The sequence below is a fragment of the Rhizomucor pusillus genome (assembly GCF_041956525.1).
Source record: "Rhizomucor pusillus strain CBS 183.67 unplaced genomic scaffold VTP01scaffold_10, whole genome shotgun sequence".
Lineage (NCBI taxonomy): Eukaryota > Fungi > Mucoromycota > Mucoromycetes > Mucorales > Lichtheimiaceae > Rhizomucor > Rhizomucor pusillus.
The window spans coordinates 414,952-436,582 of NW_027192152.1; the positions used below are offsets into that span (position 1 = coordinate 414,952).

A 21,631-nucleotide genomic window follows, 5' to 3' on the forward strand; every position below is an offset into this window, starting at 1 on the left:
AATCCCCGCTACTGTGCATCTGCTCTTTTTTGGTTCCTCTCCCTCCTCCTTTTGACTCATGTCCTTGCTGACATCCTTCATTGCTAATGTCAAGCATGAATCCGCACTCAATGTATGTTCTGCCAGTATAGTTTGCTTTTTGCAGAATTATAAGCTTATGGTCCGTTGCAGCTCTACAATTCTACACGCGACGATCCGCCAATTTCATTGCCGCTGACAACCGATTCACCGGAAATTACCATTCGTGCCGGAGACTGCATCGTACTCGTTGGAGCTTCAGGCAGTGGTAAATCCTGGACGCTTAGTTTGCTGGCGGAGCAAGTACTGCAACACACAAACAGTGATGTGATTTATTTGGACCTGGATAACCGTTTCAATCGTTCTGAATTGGTGGAACACGAACGTTTCCATCTGTTTCAGCCCTCGACGCCTGCTCAGATCTACGCGACAGTTCTGGGACTTGATGAATGGCTCGATAGGAACGCGGGGCAACACGTGATGTGTGTGCTTGTCGATGATGGCAACGAAGCCCTGGATCGAAAAATCTCGGTCCATTTACGGCAAACTCAGTCAAAGTGGGATTTTGCACTCGTGATCGCGACTCTTCGAGAACAACATCGCATGAGAACATCAGAACAAACATGGAAAGTGGTCAAGGGAAATGACGGTCATGTACGGCTGATGATTAGAGAAACAGCACACATTATCGCAGACGGCAAGAAACAATAGTTCAAGTCTAGACCAAAACAAGATTATCGACGACAAAGAGGAAACCAAAATTACGTTCGGAAAGACATAAGTGGCAATTCGAGAAACATTATGAAATAGGTTTTGTTTTGTTCACATTCGATGCTTTGCTCCGCTTTTGCGTACACACGTATTGCTCTTTGCCAGCAAGCCTGTTGCTGCTGCTGCTGCTGCTGCTTCTTCCCCGCCTCACTTCTTCCTTTACCTCATACTCCGCCAGCCGCGCCCTTTCCTTTCTTTCTCTTACTCTTCTCTATATGCGCAACATTGAATTGCCAGCAGGCCTGCTACGATCCACCAATGTCGAGGCAAAGGCAGTAGAACATCGACTTTCTGATCCGACAGGGTCAAGATCGCTCGCTTCAACAACCTCATCGTCATCCGCTAACTGCAGCCTCAGCGTGTTAAGTCACGACAACGGTGCTCATCTTGAGATTGCAGTGATCGAGTCAACGCTTATGGTGCAAGATATCGACAAGAAGCGACAAAAGGTTTGGCGAGTTCTGACGGTAAGAGTCGGATACCGAAAAATCTGAAACCTAGCCCATAATCAATCGTCCTTATGCAACAATAAAAATAGGTCTTCAACGTGATTGTGGAGGACAAGCATCACAATCGGTCGCTTGTGCGCTATGTGCCTGATTTTCTGGAGTTTGACCGTAAAGTGTGTATTTGTCATAATATAGAAAATTGTTATGATTGTTTACAAACTAAACTGCATTTTCATTCCTCCTGTTGCTAGGTTAGGAAGCATTATCGAAAGTCTAGAATACCATTGCCTCAGATATTTGAGCCTGACCTTCCGGTGCGTGGGTCAGGCAAGCGGGCCAGTTTCCGGGGATTTTTGTCACGAATTTCCAAGCTCAGGTTTCCAAAGTCAAACTGTGAAAAGATTGAGCAATATTTGCACAAGTGCGCACTGCATCCGACTATTGGACGATCGTCTTTATTCCGCGATTTTTTATCTAAACAGCGGCCGGAAGATCAGATTGTACCGAAGGATGTCGTGCAGAGTTATGTGCATCAGCAGATTATCGAAGCTGAGAGGCAAAAGCAGGCTACACCTATGCATCGGGATACTGTGTCGGACCGGTTGTCTAGCAGCAGAATGCAAACTGACGAGGGCGAACACATGGCATCGACGACGTCTCCGACGAACTATGACGAACAGTACTCGTCAACAAGCAGCGACCTTTCGATTGTATCTGCATCGGTACATACAGGCAATGGGATAATTGGAGGTGATGAAGGAGAATATGAAGAGTCAGCTGCGTATTCTGAGCAGCATGAACCACCAGCCAAGAAACGTGCAACAACAATACACGATTATCAATTTCTCAAGGTGCTAGGTAAAGGCTGCATGGGAAAGGTACGCTCTTGACGAGTTAATTTGGGTAAAGTTAGAGAGATCTAAAGAAAACCGTTAACTTTAAATAGGTCCTATTGGTCCGCCCATATCAGTCATCGCGGCTACTGGCACTAAAAGCAATTAGCAAGGAATCGGTTATCGCGCAACGCGAGATTGAACACACCAAAATGGAACGGGATATTCTTACAACGATTGCCAAGATTCGGCATCCGTTCCTGATCCGCTTGCACCATGCCTTCCAGGATGCCAACCAGCTGTTCCTAGTCCTTGATTACCATGTTGGCGGTGACATGGCAACACAGCTTGCAAAGTCGTACAAGCTCTCTCCGGAGCGATGTCTCCTGTACACGGCGGAGATACTTTTGGGTTTGCAAGAGCTTCATCGGCTCGGAATCCTATACAGGTAAGTTTTGATTTGTATAACGTGCAAAGGAAGATAGGCTCACATTTATGTTTGTTCAGAGATCTGAAACCTGAGAACATTCTGTTAGCAGCTGATGGGCACATTGTCCTCACAGATTTTGGGCTTTCAAAACAGTTTGCATCTGCTGATGGTATGGATACCCAAAAGACGGGCACCTTCTGCGGCACAGCCGAATATCTCGCACCCGAGATTTTACGGTCGGAAGAATACACTTATGCCGTTGACTTTTGGAGTTTGGGAACCATTCTATACGAGATGCTTGTCGGCATCACGCCATTCTGGTGCGAAAACCATGCGGAAATGTACCGACGAGTACTTGAAGATCCTTTAGAGTTTCCGGAAGATTTTGATCCAGTGACCAAGGATTTCATAGCATCGCTCTTACAACGAGAACCAACGTTACGTCTGGGAACAGGGCCAGAGGGTCCTAGTCGAATCAGATCCCATCCCTACTTTGAAGGTCTTGATTGGTCTGATGTGTATCACAAACGGATCCGTCCACCATACGTCCCTCATCTCCGGTCCGAAACCGATGTTAGCCACTTTGACCAAGATTTTCTGCGCATGACGCCCCGTCTCAGCCCAGTGATGAATGCGGAGATACTAAGCCAGAGTGTTCAGCAAGTATTCCAGGGCTACTCATACATTAATGACAGCAGTGTTTACACGGGATCGTTTCCGGAGCAACGAGACTATTATTCCGACAGCGACATCCAGCCGAGCGATTTCCACCGTGATGGTGGTGACGAGGGCTTTTCAACTCAAGAGGAGGAGCATGGCTATGTTTACGGCCGGTCCTATATCCATGCGTCTTCTTCCTTATCACTCTCATCCTCTTCAGATTCACATTACAACCGCAAGAGCATTTATTAGACGCCCTTTTTATATTGTCTTTTAACTTTACCGATTATTTATATAAAGACAAATGGCATTTAAATGCTACGTGGTCGTCGTCATCGTCGATGTTGTCACTGTTGTACGTCGACGTTTGCCGCGATCTTTCACGACGAACGGCGTAGTAAATACCTGCTGCAGCCTTTTCACCTTTTGCTCGCCAAAGCCAGGACACATGGCCAGCTGGTCGCTGGTGGCCTGTGTGATACCCTTGATGGATCCAAATGTTGACAATAAAGTAATGACATCCGTCTTGTTTACAGATCTGATCTGTGTCAAGGTATCCGTTGCTTTAGCGTTGTAATCATCTGTAACTTTTTCGCGGATCAAGTCGGGCGGTTTGTTTTCAAATGCCTTGTACGTCTCGAGATATCGTGCGGCTTCTTCAAAGCTCCATGCAAGCATCAGGGTATAATCATTCAGGATCGCATTCCGGTTCAGTTCACGGAGGACGTCGTGGTAATCATCCACGTCTACGAGGACAAGGAGAACACGCAGTATGTAAAGTCGTGCTAGTCTGCTCATCCGGTCAAGAATATATTCTGGATGGATTCGATGGTATCGCAAGCTAGCACCCATCATTAGCTCAGAGCATATAATTGGAAAACAAGAGGAACATTACCTAAGATACAGGACACCGGTTGTTTGTCCAACAAGGTAATCGCATCGTATAGAGTCGTCCGGCTCCCAAGGAACATTGTGAATGTGTTTCAGGATTGGGTTTTTATATTGTAAAGGATTAACGAGAATTGTATTTCCCACTGTGCGTTTTACTGTTGGCTGCGGCGTTGAAGAAGATTTCGTCGCAGTCGATGTCGTTGCTGTAGACTTTGGTGATGATGATGGTGAGGATGATGGTATTACATTGGATTTATCGGATATTGCTGGATTGATCGATGAAGGACTTGACGGTGCTGTTGCAGTAAAGGTAGAATCGTGAGGGGTAGTCGTTGACGGTGAAGTATTGATTGCAGGCTGAGCAGTTTCCAAAGCAGATCGCGGACGATCCTCTGCTGATTCTGTAGATTTTCCCTTGAAGAATAAAGTTTGCTGCTTTCCTTGTTGTCTTCTAGCCTGTTCAACTTGTTCTCGGGATGGAAGGACGAATTTCGGTTTGTTGGTAGACATTATGCCAGCGACGCTCGGCGGAGGAGCAGCAAACAGCAGCAGCAGCAGCAGGAATTCGCGGCGGCGAGTTTGAAAATCCACAGCCAAGAGACGGGCGGGGCAAAGTTCGTTCTTCTTTTTTCCATTCAAACAACAATGTCGCCTGAGCAGTGGGACACCCTACAGGTACTCTAGTGTATGTGAATCAAGAGTCAGAGCTTGCGATTTAACCGCTCAAATAGGAGGATATTCATGCCAAATGCTTTGATCTCGAATATTGCGAAGCTGGCGGTATGTTTATAATCTCTGGTGATCTGTGACATTGCTTGACTTACCATTCTACAGACAAGAATCTGGCCAACTATGTTATCAGCTTACTTAAAGTCAACATGACAAGAGAGAAAATCACTGAAGAATTAAAGCAGCGTAAGTCAAAGCTCTATTCATAAGCGTCATTTGCCTTACTGATCGCGAACCTTTTTTTCTCAACAGTGGTTGGATCTGACTATGGTTTGTAATCAAAGAAAATGACACTCTTCTCTTAATCTAATTCGACTGATCCTACAGATCCCAACGTGACCGATTGGTTCTTCTCCAGAATGAACGAATTGGAGAATTCACAGCAAAAGCCTTGCGGAAATGAGAAGGACGAGCAACAAACTGCCAACGGTGAAACAGCACACACATCGTCAGAGAGTCGTTCGCGGCCTGAGGGTGGTAATCGACTATTTGCACAAGCTCTCGGAAGTGTAACAAATGGTCCGTCGCCTTCAACTCGACGGTCAAGGTCGCGCTCGCCGGACCAACATAGACAACGACCTGTGCGCGAGCGTTCGCCGGTACGCGATATATCTGTAACCGTCTCTGAATCTTCACCGGGAGGAGATTCACAAAGAAATGTGAGAATTGCTCAAGAAGGTCCTCCCGCTGGTGGTGGACGACGATCCGTGTTCGAACGATTGGGACCTAACGCTAAAGTACAACCACCGGCGAGATTTGATCGACGTTCACAAGCACCGCAATACCGCCAGCAGCCGCAACAATCTCCTCAACAACAGGAATCCGCAGCTACACCGGATGCGGGCATGATGCCTCAAACAGCTATGGGAATGCCCATGGTTATGGGACAAAAGCCCATTCCTTGTAAATTCTTTCCTTATTGCATGAACCCTGCCTGTCCATATCTTCACCCAATGCAAATGCCTTACATGATGATGCCGCCACAACCTGTGAAGCGAATACCCGTTCCCTGCAAAAACGGCGAGGATTGCAAGAGACCCGATTGTCACTTTTTACATCCTGGTGATGAGAATCCTGCTGAAATTATGGTAAGTTTTGCATAACATGTTTATAATTGGAGACCGTATATTGATATTGTTTGTCAAGTGCAAATACGATGGGTCATGCACTCGCCCGAATTGTTTCTACAAGCACACAGTTCCTCCTAACCCTCAAGCCCGAGGCAACAAGACCTTGGTGCTCAACAAGACAGAGCGAAAATTTGCTGAAGATCAAGCTGAAGAAAAGATTGTCGTGAAGGAGAGCGCGGATCTAATTAAAGAATAAATCTCATACATTCACTGGTAGTTATTTTTGCAACGTAGCCTATAGTCGTAATGATACATGATATTTATGAAAGACGTTGGCCGTAATTTTGCAGTATGCAGCAAGCATTCATATAAAACACCACTGTGTCACACATGGAAGTTTATAAAAACAGTATTGAACTTTATACATATGCAGGACTATCTACATTTACCATTGCGTAATATCAACTTCAGCTTCACCAAATAGACTCGTCTTTGTAGCTTTCAGTTCCTCTTGCTTCTCGGCTTCTTCTTCAGAAAGCACGCTTGTCTCGTAAATTTCAGGCAGGACACGTCGAATGAAAGCGAGCAAATGTCGGTTAATCTGGTCAAATTCAAGCAAGAAGCCATCGTGGCCATCGGGTGATTGGATAACAACCATTTCTGCTCCAGGAATACCGTCTGCTAATTCGTATTGCTCCGAGATGGTGAAGAGACCATCGGATTCAATACCTAATCAAAAAAGGGGTGGGATCAATATCATGATTTGCATAAAAGTCATTGCTGATTATATTTACCAATAACCAATGCAGGCTGCTGGATAGTCTTTAGAACTTGGTTGTAGTCTCCTCTGCCACGGGACAGATCGTGCGAATCCATCTTGCGAGTGAGAGCGATGTAGCAGTTTGCATCAAACCGGTTGATGAATTTATCACCCTGGTAGCGCAAGTAGGACTGAGCAGAGAATACGAAAGGTGTTGGCATGAGGGGATCGTTGATAGTGGTATGCTGTGCATTGTCAAAGGAACCGCGTGGACTTGATCCGCTGTTCTTGTGTCCATCGTTGTGTATCAAAAGATTTGCTTCGCGGGGAGAAGAGGGGCGCTTTGGCGGCGCGAAACGCTGCATATCAGCGGATTTACGTCCGAAACGGGATTCAAATGAGTTTCGGGATCTATAAGTTAAAAGGGCAGACATGCGAGCTGCGGCCAAACCGACATTGGGAGGCTGCTCGTCTGTATAATAGCCGTCAACTAAAATATATGAGAAACAAAGTTTAGGTTACATTCACGCATATTTCCCACGGGAGGTGACAATGTCACTTGCCATAATTCGGATCACTGTAGATCGATTGCCGCTGTGCTTCTCCCCAGCTAATTCCCCATGCTGAATGCCGTCCAGAAGTGGCAATGGGCACAATAGTTCGAACGTAGTCTTTACCCATGAATGCCCACTCGAGTACTTGCATTCCTCCCATGGATCCTCCAATACAAATGGCAACCTGCTTGACACCAATATCATCCAGCACCATGCGGTGCAATCGGATATCGTCTCGAACGCTGACTAGAGGGAATTCAGGCCCGTATCTCTCTCCAGTTTCTGGATTGATACTCAATGGAGATGCTGAACCATACGGTGATCCCATGACATTGCAGCATACGATGAAGAATTTAGTAGGATCGAAAGCTTTCTTTGGACCCATCAGAGGACCCCACCTAAAAGCAAGCCCCGAGATCAGTTTACGGCGATCAGGAGTTTACGTCGAAAGCGATGTAGATATCTTACCAATCTTCTACATCAGCGCTACCCGTTAGGGCATGGCAGATAACCATACAGTTGTCACCCCGCTCGTTCAGCTTTCCAAAGGACTTCCAGGCAACCGGGACATTGGTCAATCGCACACCAGATTCAAGGGTGAATTCTGGAACGATCGTAATATTCTGATCCGCAATAAGCTTGACAAGCTTGTTCTTGGCAAGCACCGGCGGCAAGCTCTCGGTCGTCCGGAAGGTTTCGTACATGAGGGGAAAGAGCAGCTTGATCGTTGGCCTCGCTCTCCAGGACTTTGGGATAGCTCGGATTCCCGCAGATTGTCTCACCGACGACGGATTCGATTGGCCATCTGCATCAAAATGACTGACGAGCAAAAAGATCAAAAATCAGTGCGGAAACTTGCGCGCGCACATATAAGCAAGGGGCAGCAGCACCGCAGAAAAAAAAAGTTGAAACAAGCTCTTTCTTCCTTTTCCCGTGTGCTTTTCTTTACTCTTTCAATATGGCCAACGAGAACGGTGTTCCCGCTCAAGCCGAGTGTCCAACTGCTCGTCGCAGCTCCCTGAGCCAGCCCAAGCCAAAGATCTTGAGACCCTTCAAGACTGAGGAAGTCAAGATCTTGCTTCTCGAGAATGTCAACGAGACTGCTGTCAAGGCTTTCCAAAAGCAAGGATACCAGGTATAACTGATTGATGGACTCGTGTCTATATTTGCCTGTAAAGTGAGTATTCACATAGCAATGCCCACTCTTAGGTCGAAACTTACAGCAAAGCCCTTGTTGGCGACGAGCTCATTGAAAAGATCCGCGACGTACACGTCATTGGTATCCGTTCCAAGACTAAGCTCACCAAGCAAGTCCTTGACCAAGCCAACAACTTGCTCGTTATTGGATGCTTCTGCATTGGTACCAACCAGGTCGACTTGCAAGCTGCTGCAAAGAAAGGCGTAGGTTATCATGGAAAAAGTATGGAAAGAAAGAAACAGATATTTACAGATCTATCCTCTCTCTTGTGTAGATTGCCGTCTTCAACTCGCCTTTCAGCAACTCACGCTCAGTTGCTGAATTAGTAATTGGAGAGATTATCACTTTGGCCCGTCAGTTGGGTGACCGAAACATGGAAATGCACCAAGGAGTATGGAACAAGGTTTCCAAAAACTGCTATGAGATCCGAGGCAAGACTTTGGGTATTGTTGGCTATGGTCACATTGGCTCGCAGTTGTCTGTTTTGGCCGAAGCGATGGGTATGACGGTATACTTCTACGACGTGCTGCAAATCATGCCGTTAGGCACAGCCAAGCAAGTCGAGTCCCTCGAGATGCTCCTGTCAATGTCCGACTTCGTTTCGTTACACGTTCCGGAACTCGAGGAAACAAAGAATATGATTGGCGAACGCGAGATTATGGGTTACATGAAGAAGGGCTCGTACTTGCTCAACAACGCCCGCGGCACCGTCGTGCACCTGCCCGCACTCGCCAAGGCTTTGCAGTCTGGTCACCTCGCCGGTGCTGCCATCGATGTGTACCCCAAGGAGCCAGCCTCCAACGGCCCGCACTTTACCGACTATCCCGAACTTCTCAAGTGCCCTAACCTTATTTTGACTCCACACATTGGTGGTTCCACCGAAGAAGCCCAGCGAATGATTGGTATTGAAGTCTCATCAGCCCTTATCAAGTTTATCAACGAAGGTGGATCCCTCGGCGCCGTCAACTTTCCCGAAATCGATCTCCGCGCCATCCGAGAAGACGACAACAACACCGTCCGCGTACTCTACATTCACCAAAACATCCCGGGAGTGCTCAGAGTAAGTTCCAATCTAATGATTTATCGCTTCTTTTTTACAATGTCAAGATATATTAATATTGTGATATTTAGGAAATTAACGAGATCTTTGCCGATCACAATGTAGAGAAGCAATATTCCGATTCCAAGGGCGACATCGCCTATGTCATGGCAGATATCGCGAACGTTTCTGAAGAACACTTGCTGAAACTCTACGATGCTATTACTGCGACCCGAGCAAACATTCGCACTCGTGTCTTATATTAATGTATTTCTCATCGATCATTGCCACCATAGCATCATCGTCTTTATTCTCTCTCACACACTCGCACACACTTCCTTTGCTCTCCTCTCCATATGATGTTTATATTGCCTGCATCTTCATCAACTTTGAAAAGTACACATAGATGTGAGAATTAATCTTGACTAAATCAGTTTCAGCAATCTCTAATGTGTTTGGGGCAACGCGTGGTGGTTGATTGGAGCACAATCCACTTTTCAGGAGAGAGACAAAAAGAAGAAAACTTTATGTACAATTTTCAAAAGGGAGGGCATAATAAAAATGAAAAGTGAACGAGAGAGAAAAATGCCCATCTATGTGAGAAAAAGAGACTTCTATGTACTGCGGCTCCAATTTTCCTTGCAAAATTTACAGGTCATCAGTTGTCATTGCCTTTACTTGACGCAGCTGCGTCCTCGGTTTGCGGCTGGTCAGATTCCTGCTGGCCACTATTTTGCTGCTGCAGCAAAGCTTTTAGCAACTGATCAAATTGTGCAATATCGATGTTGCTTGTCTTGGGCTGCGTTTGGGTGGCAGTGGCGGCCGCCGTCATTGCCGCTGCATACATATTTGCCATCATTGCGACTGCTTGAGGATTTTGCGCCCAGGAATTGTCCTCCTGGGTTTTGCTGGTTCTGTTACCATTATCGGCAGACGACGGCGCTGACGAACCAGATGATCGCAAGATAGACTCTTCAAGGTCAGATGCACCGAGTTGGTCAATAAGTTTCTTGTAGTTTTGAACGTTTTGAAATTGTATTCGTCGTGCTAACGCGTCCTTCAATTGCTGTTCAATACTATCTCGTTTCGGTAAATCCGACATTTCCAAAACTTTCTGCAAAAATGCAACGCCGTGAACCTGCTCCTTCAAAACGTCCTCAAGTACATTTGAGTCGTTGAATATCGCAGCCAATATCATCTCCCTTGTTGATGTGTCCTCGGTCTGCTGGATGATCTTGAGCACAGCCGAAGAACCAAGTTTATGCGCACACAGCTTTGCAAGGTAAGGCAACAAACGCGGACAAAGAACTCGGTAACGTCCAGGTAGTTCTGTTGAATCCAGCAACCAATTTAATAGAATTGCACCGTTTGACTGCGTGCTGAGCAGTACTGCATTTTGTACAATAGAGGCAGCAACGTATGCCTATACATAGCATGATTAGGAGCCCTTTTTTCCGTCATCCAAGGCCGTTTCCGTTTACCTTTTGCTCTCTTGTAGTGCAAGGACTCTCCAAGATTGCCCGAACTGCACGAGAACCGAATCTTCCTTGCCCAATCTCCCAGCATTTATCCACGATAGCATCGAAGACAAATTGATTTTTGTCTGTTCCCATATGTAAACAACATTGTACCACGTAGTTTCCAAATTGATCCAGCAGTAACATTGGTATATACGGCTCGATATTTTCTCGGATCATTTTCACCTGTACGATCCAGTGTTAGTCGGTCAAGCTTGAAACAGCGCTGTATCTGACATACATGAGCTGGTAGTGTTGAATGATCGATGATCTTTTGAGCAGCCCACGTTCCATTTTTATGGATGCCTATAGATGGCAGGTACGGGGAAATCTTTTCCAGCAAGACTTGTTTTGTCTCATGGCTGCAATTTTCGAATATCCTCTGAACTATAGTGTTACCGATGTAATCTATGATCTCAAGTGTAAGCTGCAGAATAAAGCAAGAACTTGAAAGTGTATAACTCACCACTACATAGATCCACAATGACATGCGAGCATTCCGCCGCAACGTCCTCGGCGAGCTCCGCCGTAATGGGTCCATTTTCGAGCCGTTTCTTAATGTCCCGCAAACGCTGCACTTCCAGCCGCGTCTCAGGATCTGACTCCGGTAATGGTCGAATATTAGAAGAGTAGTCAAAATGCGACGAATCTAGAAAGAATAGTCATGAGAGGACAATTCTCGAAATTTAATTCGTATATCACGATCAATCTTACCTTGGAAATTTTCAGGCACATTGACACCCAATTGCTGCATAATAAACCTCCTTTCAGTGTCGATAGCAGTCTGCAAATCTGGTTGTTCGTTTTGGTTATCGGGAGTCTGCAAAAGCATTTTGCTCATCATCATCGCTGTCGCCCACTGTGTAGCTTGGTAAGTATCAGGCGTGGGCATTGCCTGTTGAGAACCATTGTTGGCATCGTCGCCTTCGTCTACACTGTTGGTGGGCACTTTGGCAAAACCAATTCGAACAGTGCCAGTGCCGGGTCCCAGAATCTCCTTGTTTTGGAGCGATTTGCGTGCCCGCACTGCATCTTCTTGATGCTCAAAATTGACAAATCCGCAATTTTTGTGCGACAGTACACGAACTGATTCGATGGGACCAAAAGGTTGGAATATAGACCTAAGAATAGCCGGGTTCATGTTGGCCGGGATGTTACCAACCCCTACATGGCAAGTCAGTAAAGATATCGATCTGGGTTTATAATAGCTAGCAGAATCTTACAGAGCGCACGCGTTGGACCCTGCGCGTTTGGGCCGGCTTCGTTTGTTAAAGCCATTGCAATGTTGACGTCCGCTTTTCCGAAGCCTACGCGCACAGGTGTACCAGCAAGCATGTTGCCGAGACGCGTCTCCAAATCATTTTTTGCTGCTACTGCCGACTCAACATTGGAGAAGTTGACAAAAGCACACTCTTTGTCGGACAAAATCCGAGCACTTTCGACGTGGCCATAATCCGAAAAAAGTTGCATAAGGTCAGGGACATTCAAGGATGGATTGATGTTGCCGAGCCAGAGTGCACGGGATGGAATTTGCGCAGGCGCGGATGGAGGGGAATCGACAGCAACAGAAGACGAGGAAGATGCCGATGGTATAGGAAAAGTTGTATAAAATTCCTGGTTACACGTAGATAAGTTTATGCATGATCAGATCTGATCGATCGACTGCAACGCATACCTTGGTCGCTGTCATTTCTGGAAGTCTTCCTAATTGGTTGTGGGACCCCATCCGGCCAACAGGACGATGCGCGAAAGCTTCCTGATTGAGATCTAACAAGTTCCCGCTGCTACGCGATCCTCGAAGAGTCCGCTGTTGTTCGCTTGCGGGTATGATGGGAATAGCAGACTGTTGAAGTCTCGATGGCTGCAGAAAGTGCTGCATCGAAGAACCACCCAGTTCATATTGACCAAGACTTGGTGGCGGTGGCTCAACCGTTGTGCCACCATCAGCCATTCCCAGACTAATAGCACGCGGCCGTTGCAAGACACTGCTTCTTGTCTGCGGTGAAAACGGCGAAAATGGGACAGGTCCCAGGGATGCAAAGTCTGGTTGATCTAATACTGCTGGTGCTCGACCAGCAACAGTGTATGCACGGTTCCGAGAGACAGTCTCTGTAAGGGGTGCTTGATGGGTATTCTCGTCATCCAGTCCCAACGACGCAAGTGTACTGGCAACAGTGTTGGATACACTGTCATCCGTGGCGGTTGGAGAGTCGAAGGGCGAGTATTCTTGCGAGTAGAATGACAAATCAGGTCGGTCTGCTGGTAACGTCATTGAACCCGACCGGTGACGGGACGATTGCTGAACGGGCACAGCCAGATTGGTATACAAGTCATTTGGACCGTATGGAAAGGAAGTTGCAGGCATAGTATCGGCACGAGACCTACGGAGAGGTAGCTGATCGACAGGATCGAAAGACACCCTTGAAGCGCCACTCAGTGAAGCTTCTCGGTTGTCACCACCATTTCCGCCCGAGCTAATTGTGACACGTTTGAGCATAAGAGCGGTTACCAATAAGACTTTTGTAGCACGGTTACCTTCCGATACCAGGTGGAGATTTGGTAGGCAGTCTTTGCATAGACATGAGGGCCAATGGCAACTGCTTACGAATAGGGTTGGTGTCGACCCAAGCCAAGTCGTCCATGAATCGTATGTGTGCCCGCTCGCGTTGTAAATTTTGGGGCTGAGTATTATCAAAAGTTCTTTTTTGGAGATACTGTAGAAAAATCGCCGTAGATTATATACGACTGAAGTTTAGGGCTTGAAGTGGATACAACCTAAATATCCTTTTGTTATAACTGAAGCAACCTTCTTAAGTAATTGATATTGCATTATCTTCTGCCGACCACTATCCACTCCTCGGGAGCGAAGAGATCCTAGCGTAGGGCCATTTATAGTGAATTGCAAAGACATTCGTTAACAGACTCTTTTGTGAGTTAAGCTTATTGCTATGTTAAGACGCACATGCGCTGTGGATGTGAACAAGTTTGGACCTCAATCTCACGCTGAGATTTCTCAAAGCGCAAAGCATAAAAGGTTTCAAAACGAATTTATAGGAAGCATGTCATTTATTAAATGAAGTTTGAAGATGATTCGAAAACGCTTCTAATGTTGTGCCCCTCGTAAAATCGCGTAGATAGTAATGTATTCAAAATCATTCTCGAAAGAGAGGTCGATTAGGGCTGGGTCAAGTTGGCTAATGTTTACAAAAAATGGCAGATGCATGTTTTGATTGTCGATAAGCAGATCGAAAGAACGCCTTACATTTAAAGCAGAGCAGACCACGGAAGCTTCTATCAAAATATGCATAGACAGGATCCTATCACGAAATACATAAGCGTACGTCATGGCTTCAAAGCCGTGAAGCCCCCAGTGGTAGGACTTTCGCTAGCACATCTAAGTATGAAAGCACTCTTCATACATCTTTTAGCGCATTCCTGTTTAAATGTTGCAAACAAATAACTAACTGGTAGGATCTTAGAATATTTCAATTTGTTTAATTTGACGTAAATGGAATAAAAACAAATCATGCATCGGTGAAAAACGAATGGAAATTGCAAAAGTAGTTGCAGCATATACAGGAAAAATGAAAGGGCATTTACAGGTTGTCATGTCAAGAAACAGGATTGGTGCACAATAGATGACATATACAACTTGGATCTACCGCAGCGTCAAGCCAGGGTGATGAAAATATGATAAGTCATATTTAATTACATAGCCATGGATGAGCCTGTGGGGAATAAGCGTTAGGTTAGTCTTTAGGAAAGAAAATATGGTAGTAACAGTACTTACCAGTATGTCCTTGACGGACATCCGTTTACAAGCTTCCTTTGTCAACATTCCTTGCAACAAATCTCGTAGTCCTTCGCTGCAATTGCTCGGGTACTCCACGCTGAGAAAAGCATCATTTTGATAAGCAATTCCGTCACGCAAAATAGGTAGATATGCGTACCTTGAACGCTGGATAGTATCATGTAATTTGGACAGACTGTCGCTTTTGAAAGGCAGCGAACCGTAACAAAGACAGTACAAAGTAACCCCCATGGACCAAACATCAGTCGCTGTTTTACCATGTCTCAAGCTGCATGAACAGCTGTTATGTCTTCTCTTAAGACGCTCCGGAGGCATGAAGGCCGGTGTTCCGCTAGAGAGAGGTGCGCCTTGCACTCCCTGTTCGCTTGATGTATTCATGCGGGTAGCACTGCCAAAGTCTGTCAGTTTGATGGTGTTATCATCTGCGAGAAGAATGTTTTCCGGCTTTATATCTGTGCGATTCCTAATTTAGAGACTGCATGTATACGACGCTTTCAAATTATCATAATTACCTCCATGAATTATGCCTTGCTGGTGCACTACATAATCGACAGAATCTTTTAGCGACAATGGATGCTTCACGATGATAGGGTGGGTACATACTGTAGTTGACAGCCTCTACTAGCTGCCTAAAGTATTTGCGACATTCCTCTTCGCTATATTTAATCTTGCGGTTTTCATCGCTGAGATCCATGATAGGTCCACCTTTTACATATTCCAAAACTATAATGTGTGGACAGCAGGTCAGGTCAGGTCATCATCATGAATTCTCTGCTGAGCTCTCAATTTATCTACTTACCGATATGCAAGTCGTCATCTTCTGGATCATCAAACACATGGTTTAAACGAACAATGTTTGGGTGGCTCAAATCTGACAAAATGCTGATTTCCAATATATCTTTAGGATTTAGGTGATGTGATAAGAGTCGGCGTCTTTTTGCAGAGGAAGCTTGATTGGGACCGGTCGATTTGGATGTGGAGAGGAGCGCATCGCTGGTATTGTTTCTAGAGCGGGGACCTGCCATTTGTAGCAAGCTGTATCGTTGCTGCTGCAAGAGCTTAGATTTTTTGAGAGATTTGACAGCCTACCGAGTATTAAGTTACAGGTTTTTCAAAGAAGCAGTACACGTAAATTTGCCACTTACGAATTTTGCATGTGTCCATTTTTCCACGGCTAAGTAAACCGTGCTTGTGGATCCGGAAGCAATTTCCTCGGATATACGGAATTGTTGTTCAAAGGTACGTTTGCTACGTAGAGATTGGAGGAATTCGGAGACGCGGTACCGAAACCGATGCTCGCGGCCAGAGCTGCCGGCTCGGAAAGCGGGATTCAACGGCAGCACACTTTGATTAAAGATAAGAACCATTGGCGGCAGCAGGAGAAGGAAGAAGGTGTAACAAGAGTTTGACAATGATCAAGGGAAAGCTAAAAGGACTGATATAAAGCTAATGGTCCCTTTAAATAGATTCCAACGCCTTGGCAGCAAGGAACAATGTTTGGATGTTTGATCTCTTGGCCGCGTTACAAAGGACAATTCTGTTTTTAGAGCTGCAACACCCCGAGCCGATTCCGGTCTCCATACATGGCCAAGCTGCTTCCCAGAATAGTGCACATGATCACTCCTTTTTCTCATTTATCACTGCGAACTTCCAAGCACTCCAGGGTGCACATTGCGTCAGAGCATTCAAGCACTTTATCGGCAATGTACTTGTTTTGGGAAGTACACACTTGTGTACGCAATGCAAGACCTGCGTTTATGTTATTTACCAATTGACGAATGACCAGCCTGGTTCTATCTGGATAGCATGTGATCACGATTGAAAAAGGTATCCCAATATGCATACTAATCATCTACCAACATTCCATTGGACAATTATTCTACTTTAGTAGAAAACAATAGAAACTTCAAGCTTGTCATGTATTATGACACGGTGTTGGATCCTTGATCATCAATGCTGTACCTGAATTCTTTGGCTACGAAGTAGGATTAAATCATTGTATATTTTTGCACTCATAATTTTTGATTGCTATCTAATATTTTCTGGCTATATTCCTATTCAGCTCTAATGAATGAATATCACAAAGTAGGAATATCTATCCGCAGACTTAGCCTCTTTTCTGGAAGATAAGTTTTTTGTGGCTTAAGACTTAACAGTATTTCCAGAAAGTAATATCGCATCCATAGAAAATAAACGTCGAGAGGAGATTGCCGCAGACAGTGACAGCGAAGGAACTTTGAGTAGCGAAGAGGGGCGCAAAGCGTGTAAGCTGCGTCGAGTATATCTCGTTGACGACTACGACCCTGGTAACTCAGATGGAGGCCGTCCAGAATCAAAGAGCTTGTGCTTATTCCTTTAAATACGACCTGCTTCGCAGGCTCCGCGGATCTTTTGAGACATATAAAATATCCTTAGCCGAGTCGTATTTAAAGGAATAGGCGCAAGCTCTTTGATTCTGGACGGCCTCCGACGAGGATGAGGATGACAAAGTAATTGTTACCAACCTAATTTGTGGTGGATTGTTCATGGAGCCAGTGAAGCTGACATGATAGAGTGTATTCGAAAGTATCGCTCAAGGTCGGTAAACTTGACAGGAGCCAAAAAGAGTCTCTCCGATAGTCGCATCCTGTAAGTGAGACCTTTCTGATCAACTATCCTGGTACTGTAGATTCTGAAGCTTGGGTTAGGTCTTTGTCATTTATTTTTCTGCTATCGCCTCACGACCGCTGTGTTCTCACGAAACTGGCACCGCATGAAAAGGTGTCTGTGATGCAAAATACGCTGTGCGCGGAGCGCTTTCCTTTTGTTCATGACGATGTATTGCTTGCTTGCTTGCAAAAGAGTGCAAAGGAGACTTGTAGCAAACCAGGAAAACGTTGAGGACGCGCTTCTGATCCTAAGGGACGAGACTAAGCAGCAAAAAGGATGAGAACTTGACACAGTGCGTCAAATTTTAAAGATTTGGTCAATGAACCCCAGCACCAGAGGCTGAAGCAAGTCTCATCATTAAGACCATCAAAATCTTCCTGACAGCGTGCATACATCGGCTGACATCGCTGCGAAAGATGGATGTTTGGTAAATTTACTCGTCAAGCTGTACTCTGTTTTTACTCATGCTTTTTAGGCTCACCTACAACTGACGCTTGCTATTAGTGCCGGTGACAAGTAACGCATTACCCAGACTACGTCTTATACCTTGATTCCTTGGTCAAGCATAACTATTTAAAAGGACACCATGCGAAGATGTATAGTATGGACCTGCGCTACAAGGGCCAGTGAAGCACAACGTCCGTAAACGGAAATATGTGATTTCAGGAGTTTAAACAGATATTAGATTTCGAACTTTGTAATCTTGGTTGTTGTTATCATGATTTCCTTTATTCTTCGAACTTGTACTACTTGAGCTATAATAAATAAGTATTTTTTCCCGTAATCATGTTCTTCATCTTATTGAGTGGAAAGTAAAAGTATTGTAGAAAGCCAAAGGGAGAGGAGGGCGGGAACAACCAAGATCACTTTGTTCTCGTGTAATTTTGATGGTACTCATTCTTCACATGCTACATCAAAATCACCTTTTATGAAAGGCCCCATCTTTCGTGACACTTCTTCCCTAATAGTTTTACATATTTTATCTCTTCAAGTATGAGTATCGTGTATTCGTTAGGTCTTCCTTTATTGGAACCATACATCGAGATGTTACATTTTTCTGTATTGCGGCATTTATCCAGCATTATGTGAATGAGAAACAAATCTCTGGAAGTCGCTCAACATTAAGCTATCGCATGCTTCACCGATTCTGGTCATTAGTGACCCTTTTTCTGGAAACATGTTGCGCCTAACTTTACTCCTCTTGACTACAGACCAGAACTGCTCAATAGAATTTAGCTCAGGAGAGTAAGAACGGAGGCAAGCACATCTATAGCCTCGAGACCTAATATACTTGGCAATATTCTCGGACTTATGTATAGGGGCATTATCCATTACAAGATACTGACCCTTCATTGCTGAAAAAGATATTTATCCATTTCATCCAGAGTATCTTTGAGAAAGCTCAGATAGTGAATTTTGAAAATGCGACACATATTTTTTTAAAAGAGCGTACTTTGGTAGACCAGTTGCGGAATTCAAATTCCGAGGGGCAGTGTATAGTCGCGGGCGAGTGCCCAAAGATGAACGGTCTCTCTTTTCACTTTAACAAACTATAGCAAGCAAGTACGTATTGGGGTCAATATACATCACTGAGCTCTTTGGATGCATCGATCGATCAACTGATGGATGGATACTGGAGAGATGAGAATGATCAAGCGAATCTGGGGGATAGTTGCTAATTCGATGTTTGTTCAGCATGTCTGCCGAGGAAGAAGTTGTCATGGACACTCAAGAGGTTGAGGTTGCTGCTGAGACCACTCAGGGCCAAATGTCCGTTGAGGACGCCCTCCGCGAAGTTTTGCACCGTGCCTTGGTTCACGATGGTCTTGCTCGCGGTCTTAAGCAAGCCGTCAAGGCTTTGGACAGGTAAATTGTCAATGACCCGGTAATTGATTGGCAAATGACACTGGTTACTGACTATATATATTTTCCCTCCAGACGTCAGGCTCACTTGGCTGTCTTGAACGAGTCTTGCACTGAGAGCGAATACGTCAAGTTGGTTGAAGCTTTGTGCGCTGAGCACAACATTAACCTTATCAAGGTCTCCGACCCCAAGAAGCTCGGTGAATGGGCTGGTCAGTGCAAGATCGACCGCGACGGTAACGCCCGCAAGGTTGTTGCCTGCTCTTGCGTTGCTGTCACCGACTTTGGTGAAGAGTCTGAAGCCATGAACGTTCTCTTGGACTGTAAGTAAACGCGTGCTCGACTATTGTTTGAAATTTGCAACTGACTGTATGTGGCTTTTAGACTTCAAGTCTCGCTAAAAATGTCATGCTGCTTTTGTACTCGAATAAATGTCTTCACCGCTTTTGACGTTAAAATGTAGTTAATTACATGATTGTGCGACGATGCAGTTGGAAACGATGTACATGAGGCTCGCTACAGTTTCTTCTGTGTGAAATGACATTGAATTCTGAAGTGCGATGTTGATCCAGTGCACCGTATCATATGGTGATAACATCCACGGACAGCACTTATGCAGCTCGCTTTTCTGCATATCACAAAGGTGGTAGAAAACTATTGAGAAGGAAATCTCATATCTTTTCCAAAGCTTAGTGGCTATAACTCTTTCCATGAAACGTGCAAGAAAGTTGTAAATACTTGAATGTCATATGGTTCACTAATGTCCGGCTTTCTTCTTCTTCCAGCATCTTTGAATAAGTGGACTATGTTGTACAATCGATCAATCCATCCTTTCAAGTCTATTGTTGGTCAAAGGCCGAAACTCATACAGGTAAAAGTCGTGTTTCCTTTGCAAGTGTTATTTTTATTGCAACAGACACAGTATTCTCGCTCGTCGAAACACTTTAGATCAAGCCAATCTGTACGTAGAAATTGTAAGATCAGTATCTTGTTGGTCGTTGGTCGTCTGTTACTTTGTCGTACCTTGTTCGCGACATCCAAAGCATCAACGTCGGCAGTGAGGCGGACGAAAGCCTTCTTGGTACCGTCGGGGCTATCAAAACATTTGATGTGTGAGCATTTCTAAATACTGCAAGGCTGCATATATGCTCTTATATATTTACCGGATGAGGGTGTTAACCTTCAAGGCCTCAACGTCGTAGAGTCTCTTGACGGCATCCTTGATGTGGTTCTTGTTGGCCTTGATGTCGACAACGAAGGTCAAGGTGTTGTGCTCCTCAATCTTCTTCATGGCGGTCTCAGTGTTGAGAGGGTTGCGAATGACGCGGTACTGGTCCATGCGAGGAAGGTGTGGGACCGACTTGCGAGCATACTTGGGCTTGCGAGCCAACTTCAAGGTCTTGGGCAAGTGGAAGTGAGTCGAGGTGCGGATCTTGCGGACACCCTTGGCATGCACACCCTTGAGGGCGGCCTTCTTAGCGGCAGAAGCCTTCTTGGTGGCATCTGCGTATCGACGTATCAATCCATCCATCCGTCTGCTGCTGTATCCATCCGTTTCCATTACTCACCGACTTTCTTCGGACCCTGTTGTGCCATTGTAAGCGACGACAGAAAAGAGAAAGCGTATCACCTTGGCAACTTGAGCCGTTCGAAAGGCCCTGCCTGCGAGCAAAGTGTGGTTCAAAGTCCGATATGGAACGAGCCTTTCAATGATCGGCTTCACCGTAGTTCTGACAGAATACTGACTTCCTTTATTACAAGAAACAGGGATGCAATATTATAGATATAAAGCTATGTACAAAGTGGATTGGGAGGAGGTGTATAGAGTTGTGAATTATTTTGGATCTGATAGCGATTTTGTACTTTCGAGGTGGATTTGAGACGACGCGTTGTATGACGACCACATACGCGCAATTTGGACGATATCATTGTTGTTCTTGTTGAGTTCCTAAAGAGAAATAAGAGAAAACTCTATTTAATATGGCTGCGAATGACCATTGACCATGTCGTACCTCCAGACGGTCGTTAAGCTCAATGACAGCTTCGTTCAATTTGCTCTGACATGAAAAGTTTAAGATCGTTTGACAAACTGGGACTGGCCTGCAAAGCACATACCACATTCGAAACAATGCGACCAAGTAAAGCATTTTGCTGCTGCTCATGAGGATTTTCCATGCTATCCAGAGTAGAACAGGATGTAGACGGAGGAAAACGGAGATCAAACGACAGTCGTCAGTGTCCCTGAAGTCGGAAAGGCAGCTGCAGCTTCAATTTTCCTCACCTTTTTTAAGATATCTGCACTTGGCAATATCCAAGCCTTCATAGGCTGAACTCTGATGAATAACCGATAAAATGTTAATTGTTTCTAACAATACGCATCGTTGCATAT

The 21,631-nt window shown here is 45.2% G+C and overlaps 13 protein-coding genes across 13 annotated transcripts; 6 read left to right on the top strand and 7 right to left on the bottom strand.

The window, feature by feature from the left end:
* Nucleotides 1-58: 58 nt before the first annotated feature.
* Nucleotides 59-729, top strand: VTP01DRAFT_1148 (uncharacterized protein; the record flags this gene model as incomplete). The annotated part of the gene is made up of 2 exons (XM_069379466.1): nucleotides 59-112; nucleotides 172-729. 2 exons carry the CDS (start codon nucleotides 59-61, stop codon nucleotides 727-729), a joined length of 612 nt encoding a protein of 203 aa, XP_069238556.1.
* Nucleotides 730-1,004: 275 nt separating this feature from the next.
* On the top strand, nucleotides 1,005-3,413 carry VTP01DRAFT_1149 (uncharacterized protein; the record flags this gene model as incomplete). Its single annotated transcript, XM_069379467.1, has 5 exons — nucleotides 1,005-1,256; nucleotides 1,328-1,411; nucleotides 1,490-2,116; nucleotides 2,185-2,519; nucleotides 2,579-3,413. 5 exons carry the CDS (start codon nucleotides 1,005-1,007, stop codon nucleotides 3,411-3,413), a joined length of 2,133 nt encoding a protein of 710 aa, XP_069238557.1.
* Nucleotides 3,414-3,479: 66 nt separating this feature from the next.
* On the bottom strand, nucleotides 3,480-4,562 carry VTP01DRAFT_1150 (uncharacterized protein; the record flags this gene model as incomplete). Its single annotated transcript, XM_069379469.1, has 2 exons — nucleotides 3,480-4,002; nucleotides 4,057-4,562. 2 exons carry the CDS (start codon nucleotides 4,560-4,562, stop codon nucleotides 3,480-3,482), a joined length of 1,029 nt encoding a protein of 342 aa, XP_069238558.1.
* Nucleotides 4,563-4,697: 135 nt separating this feature from the next.
* VTP01DRAFT_1151 (uncharacterized protein) lies at nucleotides 4,698-6,107 on the top strand (the record flags this gene model as incomplete). The annotated part of the gene is made up of 6 exons (XM_069379470.1): nucleotides 4,698-4,727; nucleotides 4,784-4,832; nucleotides 4,887-4,967; nucleotides 5,034-5,051; nucleotides 5,109-5,869; nucleotides 5,928-6,107. The coding sequence occupies 6 exons, from the start codon at nucleotides 4,698-4,700 to the stop codon at nucleotides 6,105-6,107; spliced, it is 1,119 nt and encodes a 372-aa protein (XP_069238559.1).
* A 189-nt stretch (nucleotides 6,108-6,296) lies between these two features.
* VTP01DRAFT_1152 (uncharacterized protein) lies at nucleotides 6,297-7,869 on the bottom strand (the record flags this gene model as incomplete). The annotated part of the gene is made up of 4 exons (XM_069379471.1): nucleotides 6,297-6,580; nucleotides 6,646-7,101; nucleotides 7,175-7,563; nucleotides 7,634-7,869. 4 exons carry the CDS (start codon nucleotides 7,867-7,869, stop codon nucleotides 6,297-6,299), a joined length of 1,365 nt encoding a protein of 454 aa, XP_069238560.1.
* A 254-nt stretch (nucleotides 7,870-8,123) lies between these two features.
* Nucleotides 8,124-9,668, top strand: VTP01DRAFT_1153 (uncharacterized protein; the record flags this gene model as incomplete). Its single annotated transcript, XM_069379472.1, has 4 exons — nucleotides 8,124-8,300; nucleotides 8,375-8,566; nucleotides 8,638-9,423; nucleotides 9,495-9,668. The coding sequence occupies 4 exons, from the start codon at nucleotides 8,124-8,126 to the stop codon at nucleotides 9,666-9,668; spliced, it is 1,329 nt and encodes a 442-aa protein (XP_069238561.1).
* Nucleotides 9,669-10,060: 392 nt separating this feature from the next.
* VTP01DRAFT_1154 (uncharacterized protein) lies at nucleotides 10,061-13,561 on the bottom strand (the record flags this gene model as incomplete). Its single annotated transcript, XM_069379473.1, has 8 exons — nucleotides 10,061-10,825; nucleotides 10,884-11,105; nucleotides 11,161-11,327; nucleotides 11,386-11,568; nucleotides 11,634-12,083; nucleotides 12,143-12,533; nucleotides 12,595-13,393; nucleotides 13,455-13,561. 8 exons carry the CDS (start codon nucleotides 13,559-13,561, stop codon nucleotides 10,061-10,063), a joined length of 3,084 nt encoding a protein of 1,027 aa, XP_069238562.1.
* Nucleotides 13,562-14,623: 1,062 nt separating this feature from the next.
* On the bottom strand, nucleotides 14,624-16,097 carry VTP01DRAFT_1155 (uncharacterized protein; the record flags this gene model as incomplete). Its single annotated transcript, XM_069379474.1, has 7 exons — nucleotides 14,624-14,647; nucleotides 14,710-14,809; nucleotides 14,870-15,182; nucleotides 15,243-15,269; nucleotides 15,334-15,453; nucleotides 15,530-15,815; nucleotides 15,876-16,097. The coding sequence occupies 7 exons, from the start codon at nucleotides 16,095-16,097 to the stop codon at nucleotides 14,624-14,626; spliced, it is 1,092 nt and encodes a 363-aa protein (XP_069238563.1).
* Nucleotides 16,098-17,275: 1,178 nt separating this feature from the next.
* Nucleotides 17,276-17,610, top strand: VTP01DRAFT_1156 (uncharacterized protein; the record flags this gene model as incomplete). The annotated part of the gene is made up of 2 exons (XM_069379475.1): nucleotides 17,276-17,358; nucleotides 17,418-17,610. The coding sequence occupies 2 exons, from the start codon at nucleotides 17,276-17,278 to the stop codon at nucleotides 17,608-17,610; spliced, it is 276 nt and encodes a 91-aa protein (XP_069238564.1).
* A 1,465-nt stretch (nucleotides 17,611-19,075) lies between these two features.
* On the top strand, nucleotides 19,076-19,643 carry VTP01DRAFT_1157 (40S ribosomal protein eS12; the record flags this gene model as incomplete). The annotated part of the gene is made up of 3 exons (XM_069379476.1): nucleotides 19,076-19,245; nucleotides 19,318-19,565; nucleotides 19,627-19,643. 3 exons carry the CDS (start codon nucleotides 19,076-19,078, stop codon nucleotides 19,641-19,643), a joined length of 435 nt encoding a protein of 144 aa, XP_069238565.1.
* A 5-nt stretch (nucleotides 19,644-19,648) lies between these two features.
* VTP01DRAFT_1158 (uncharacterized protein) lies at nucleotides 19,649-19,991 on the bottom strand (the record flags this gene model as incomplete). The annotated part of the gene is made up of 3 exons (XM_069379477.1): nucleotides 19,649-19,685; nucleotides 19,749-19,919; nucleotides 19,981-19,991. 3 exons carry the CDS (start codon nucleotides 19,989-19,991, stop codon nucleotides 19,649-19,651), a joined length of 219 nt encoding a protein of 72 aa, XP_069238566.1.
* Nucleotides 19,992-20,186: 195 nt separating this feature from the next.
* On the bottom strand, nucleotides 20,187-20,838 carry VTP01DRAFT_1159 (60S ribosomal protein uL23; the record flags this gene model as incomplete). Its single annotated transcript, XM_069379478.1, has 4 exons — nucleotides 20,187-20,201; nucleotides 20,266-20,335; nucleotides 20,406-20,745; nucleotides 20,811-20,838. The coding sequence occupies 4 exons, from the start codon at nucleotides 20,836-20,838 to the stop codon at nucleotides 20,187-20,189; spliced, it is 453 nt and encodes a 150-aa protein (XP_069238567.1).
* Nucleotides 20,839-21,076: 238 nt separating this feature from the next.
* VTP01DRAFT_1160 (uncharacterized protein) lies at nucleotides 21,077-21,417 on the bottom strand (the record flags this gene model as incomplete). Its single annotated transcript, XM_069379480.1, has 3 exons — nucleotides 21,077-21,190; nucleotides 21,255-21,299; nucleotides 21,358-21,417. 3 exons carry the CDS (start codon nucleotides 21,415-21,417, stop codon nucleotides 21,077-21,079), a joined length of 219 nt encoding a protein of 72 aa, XP_069238568.1.
* Between the last annotated feature and the right edge of the window lie 214 nt (nucleotides 21,418-21,631).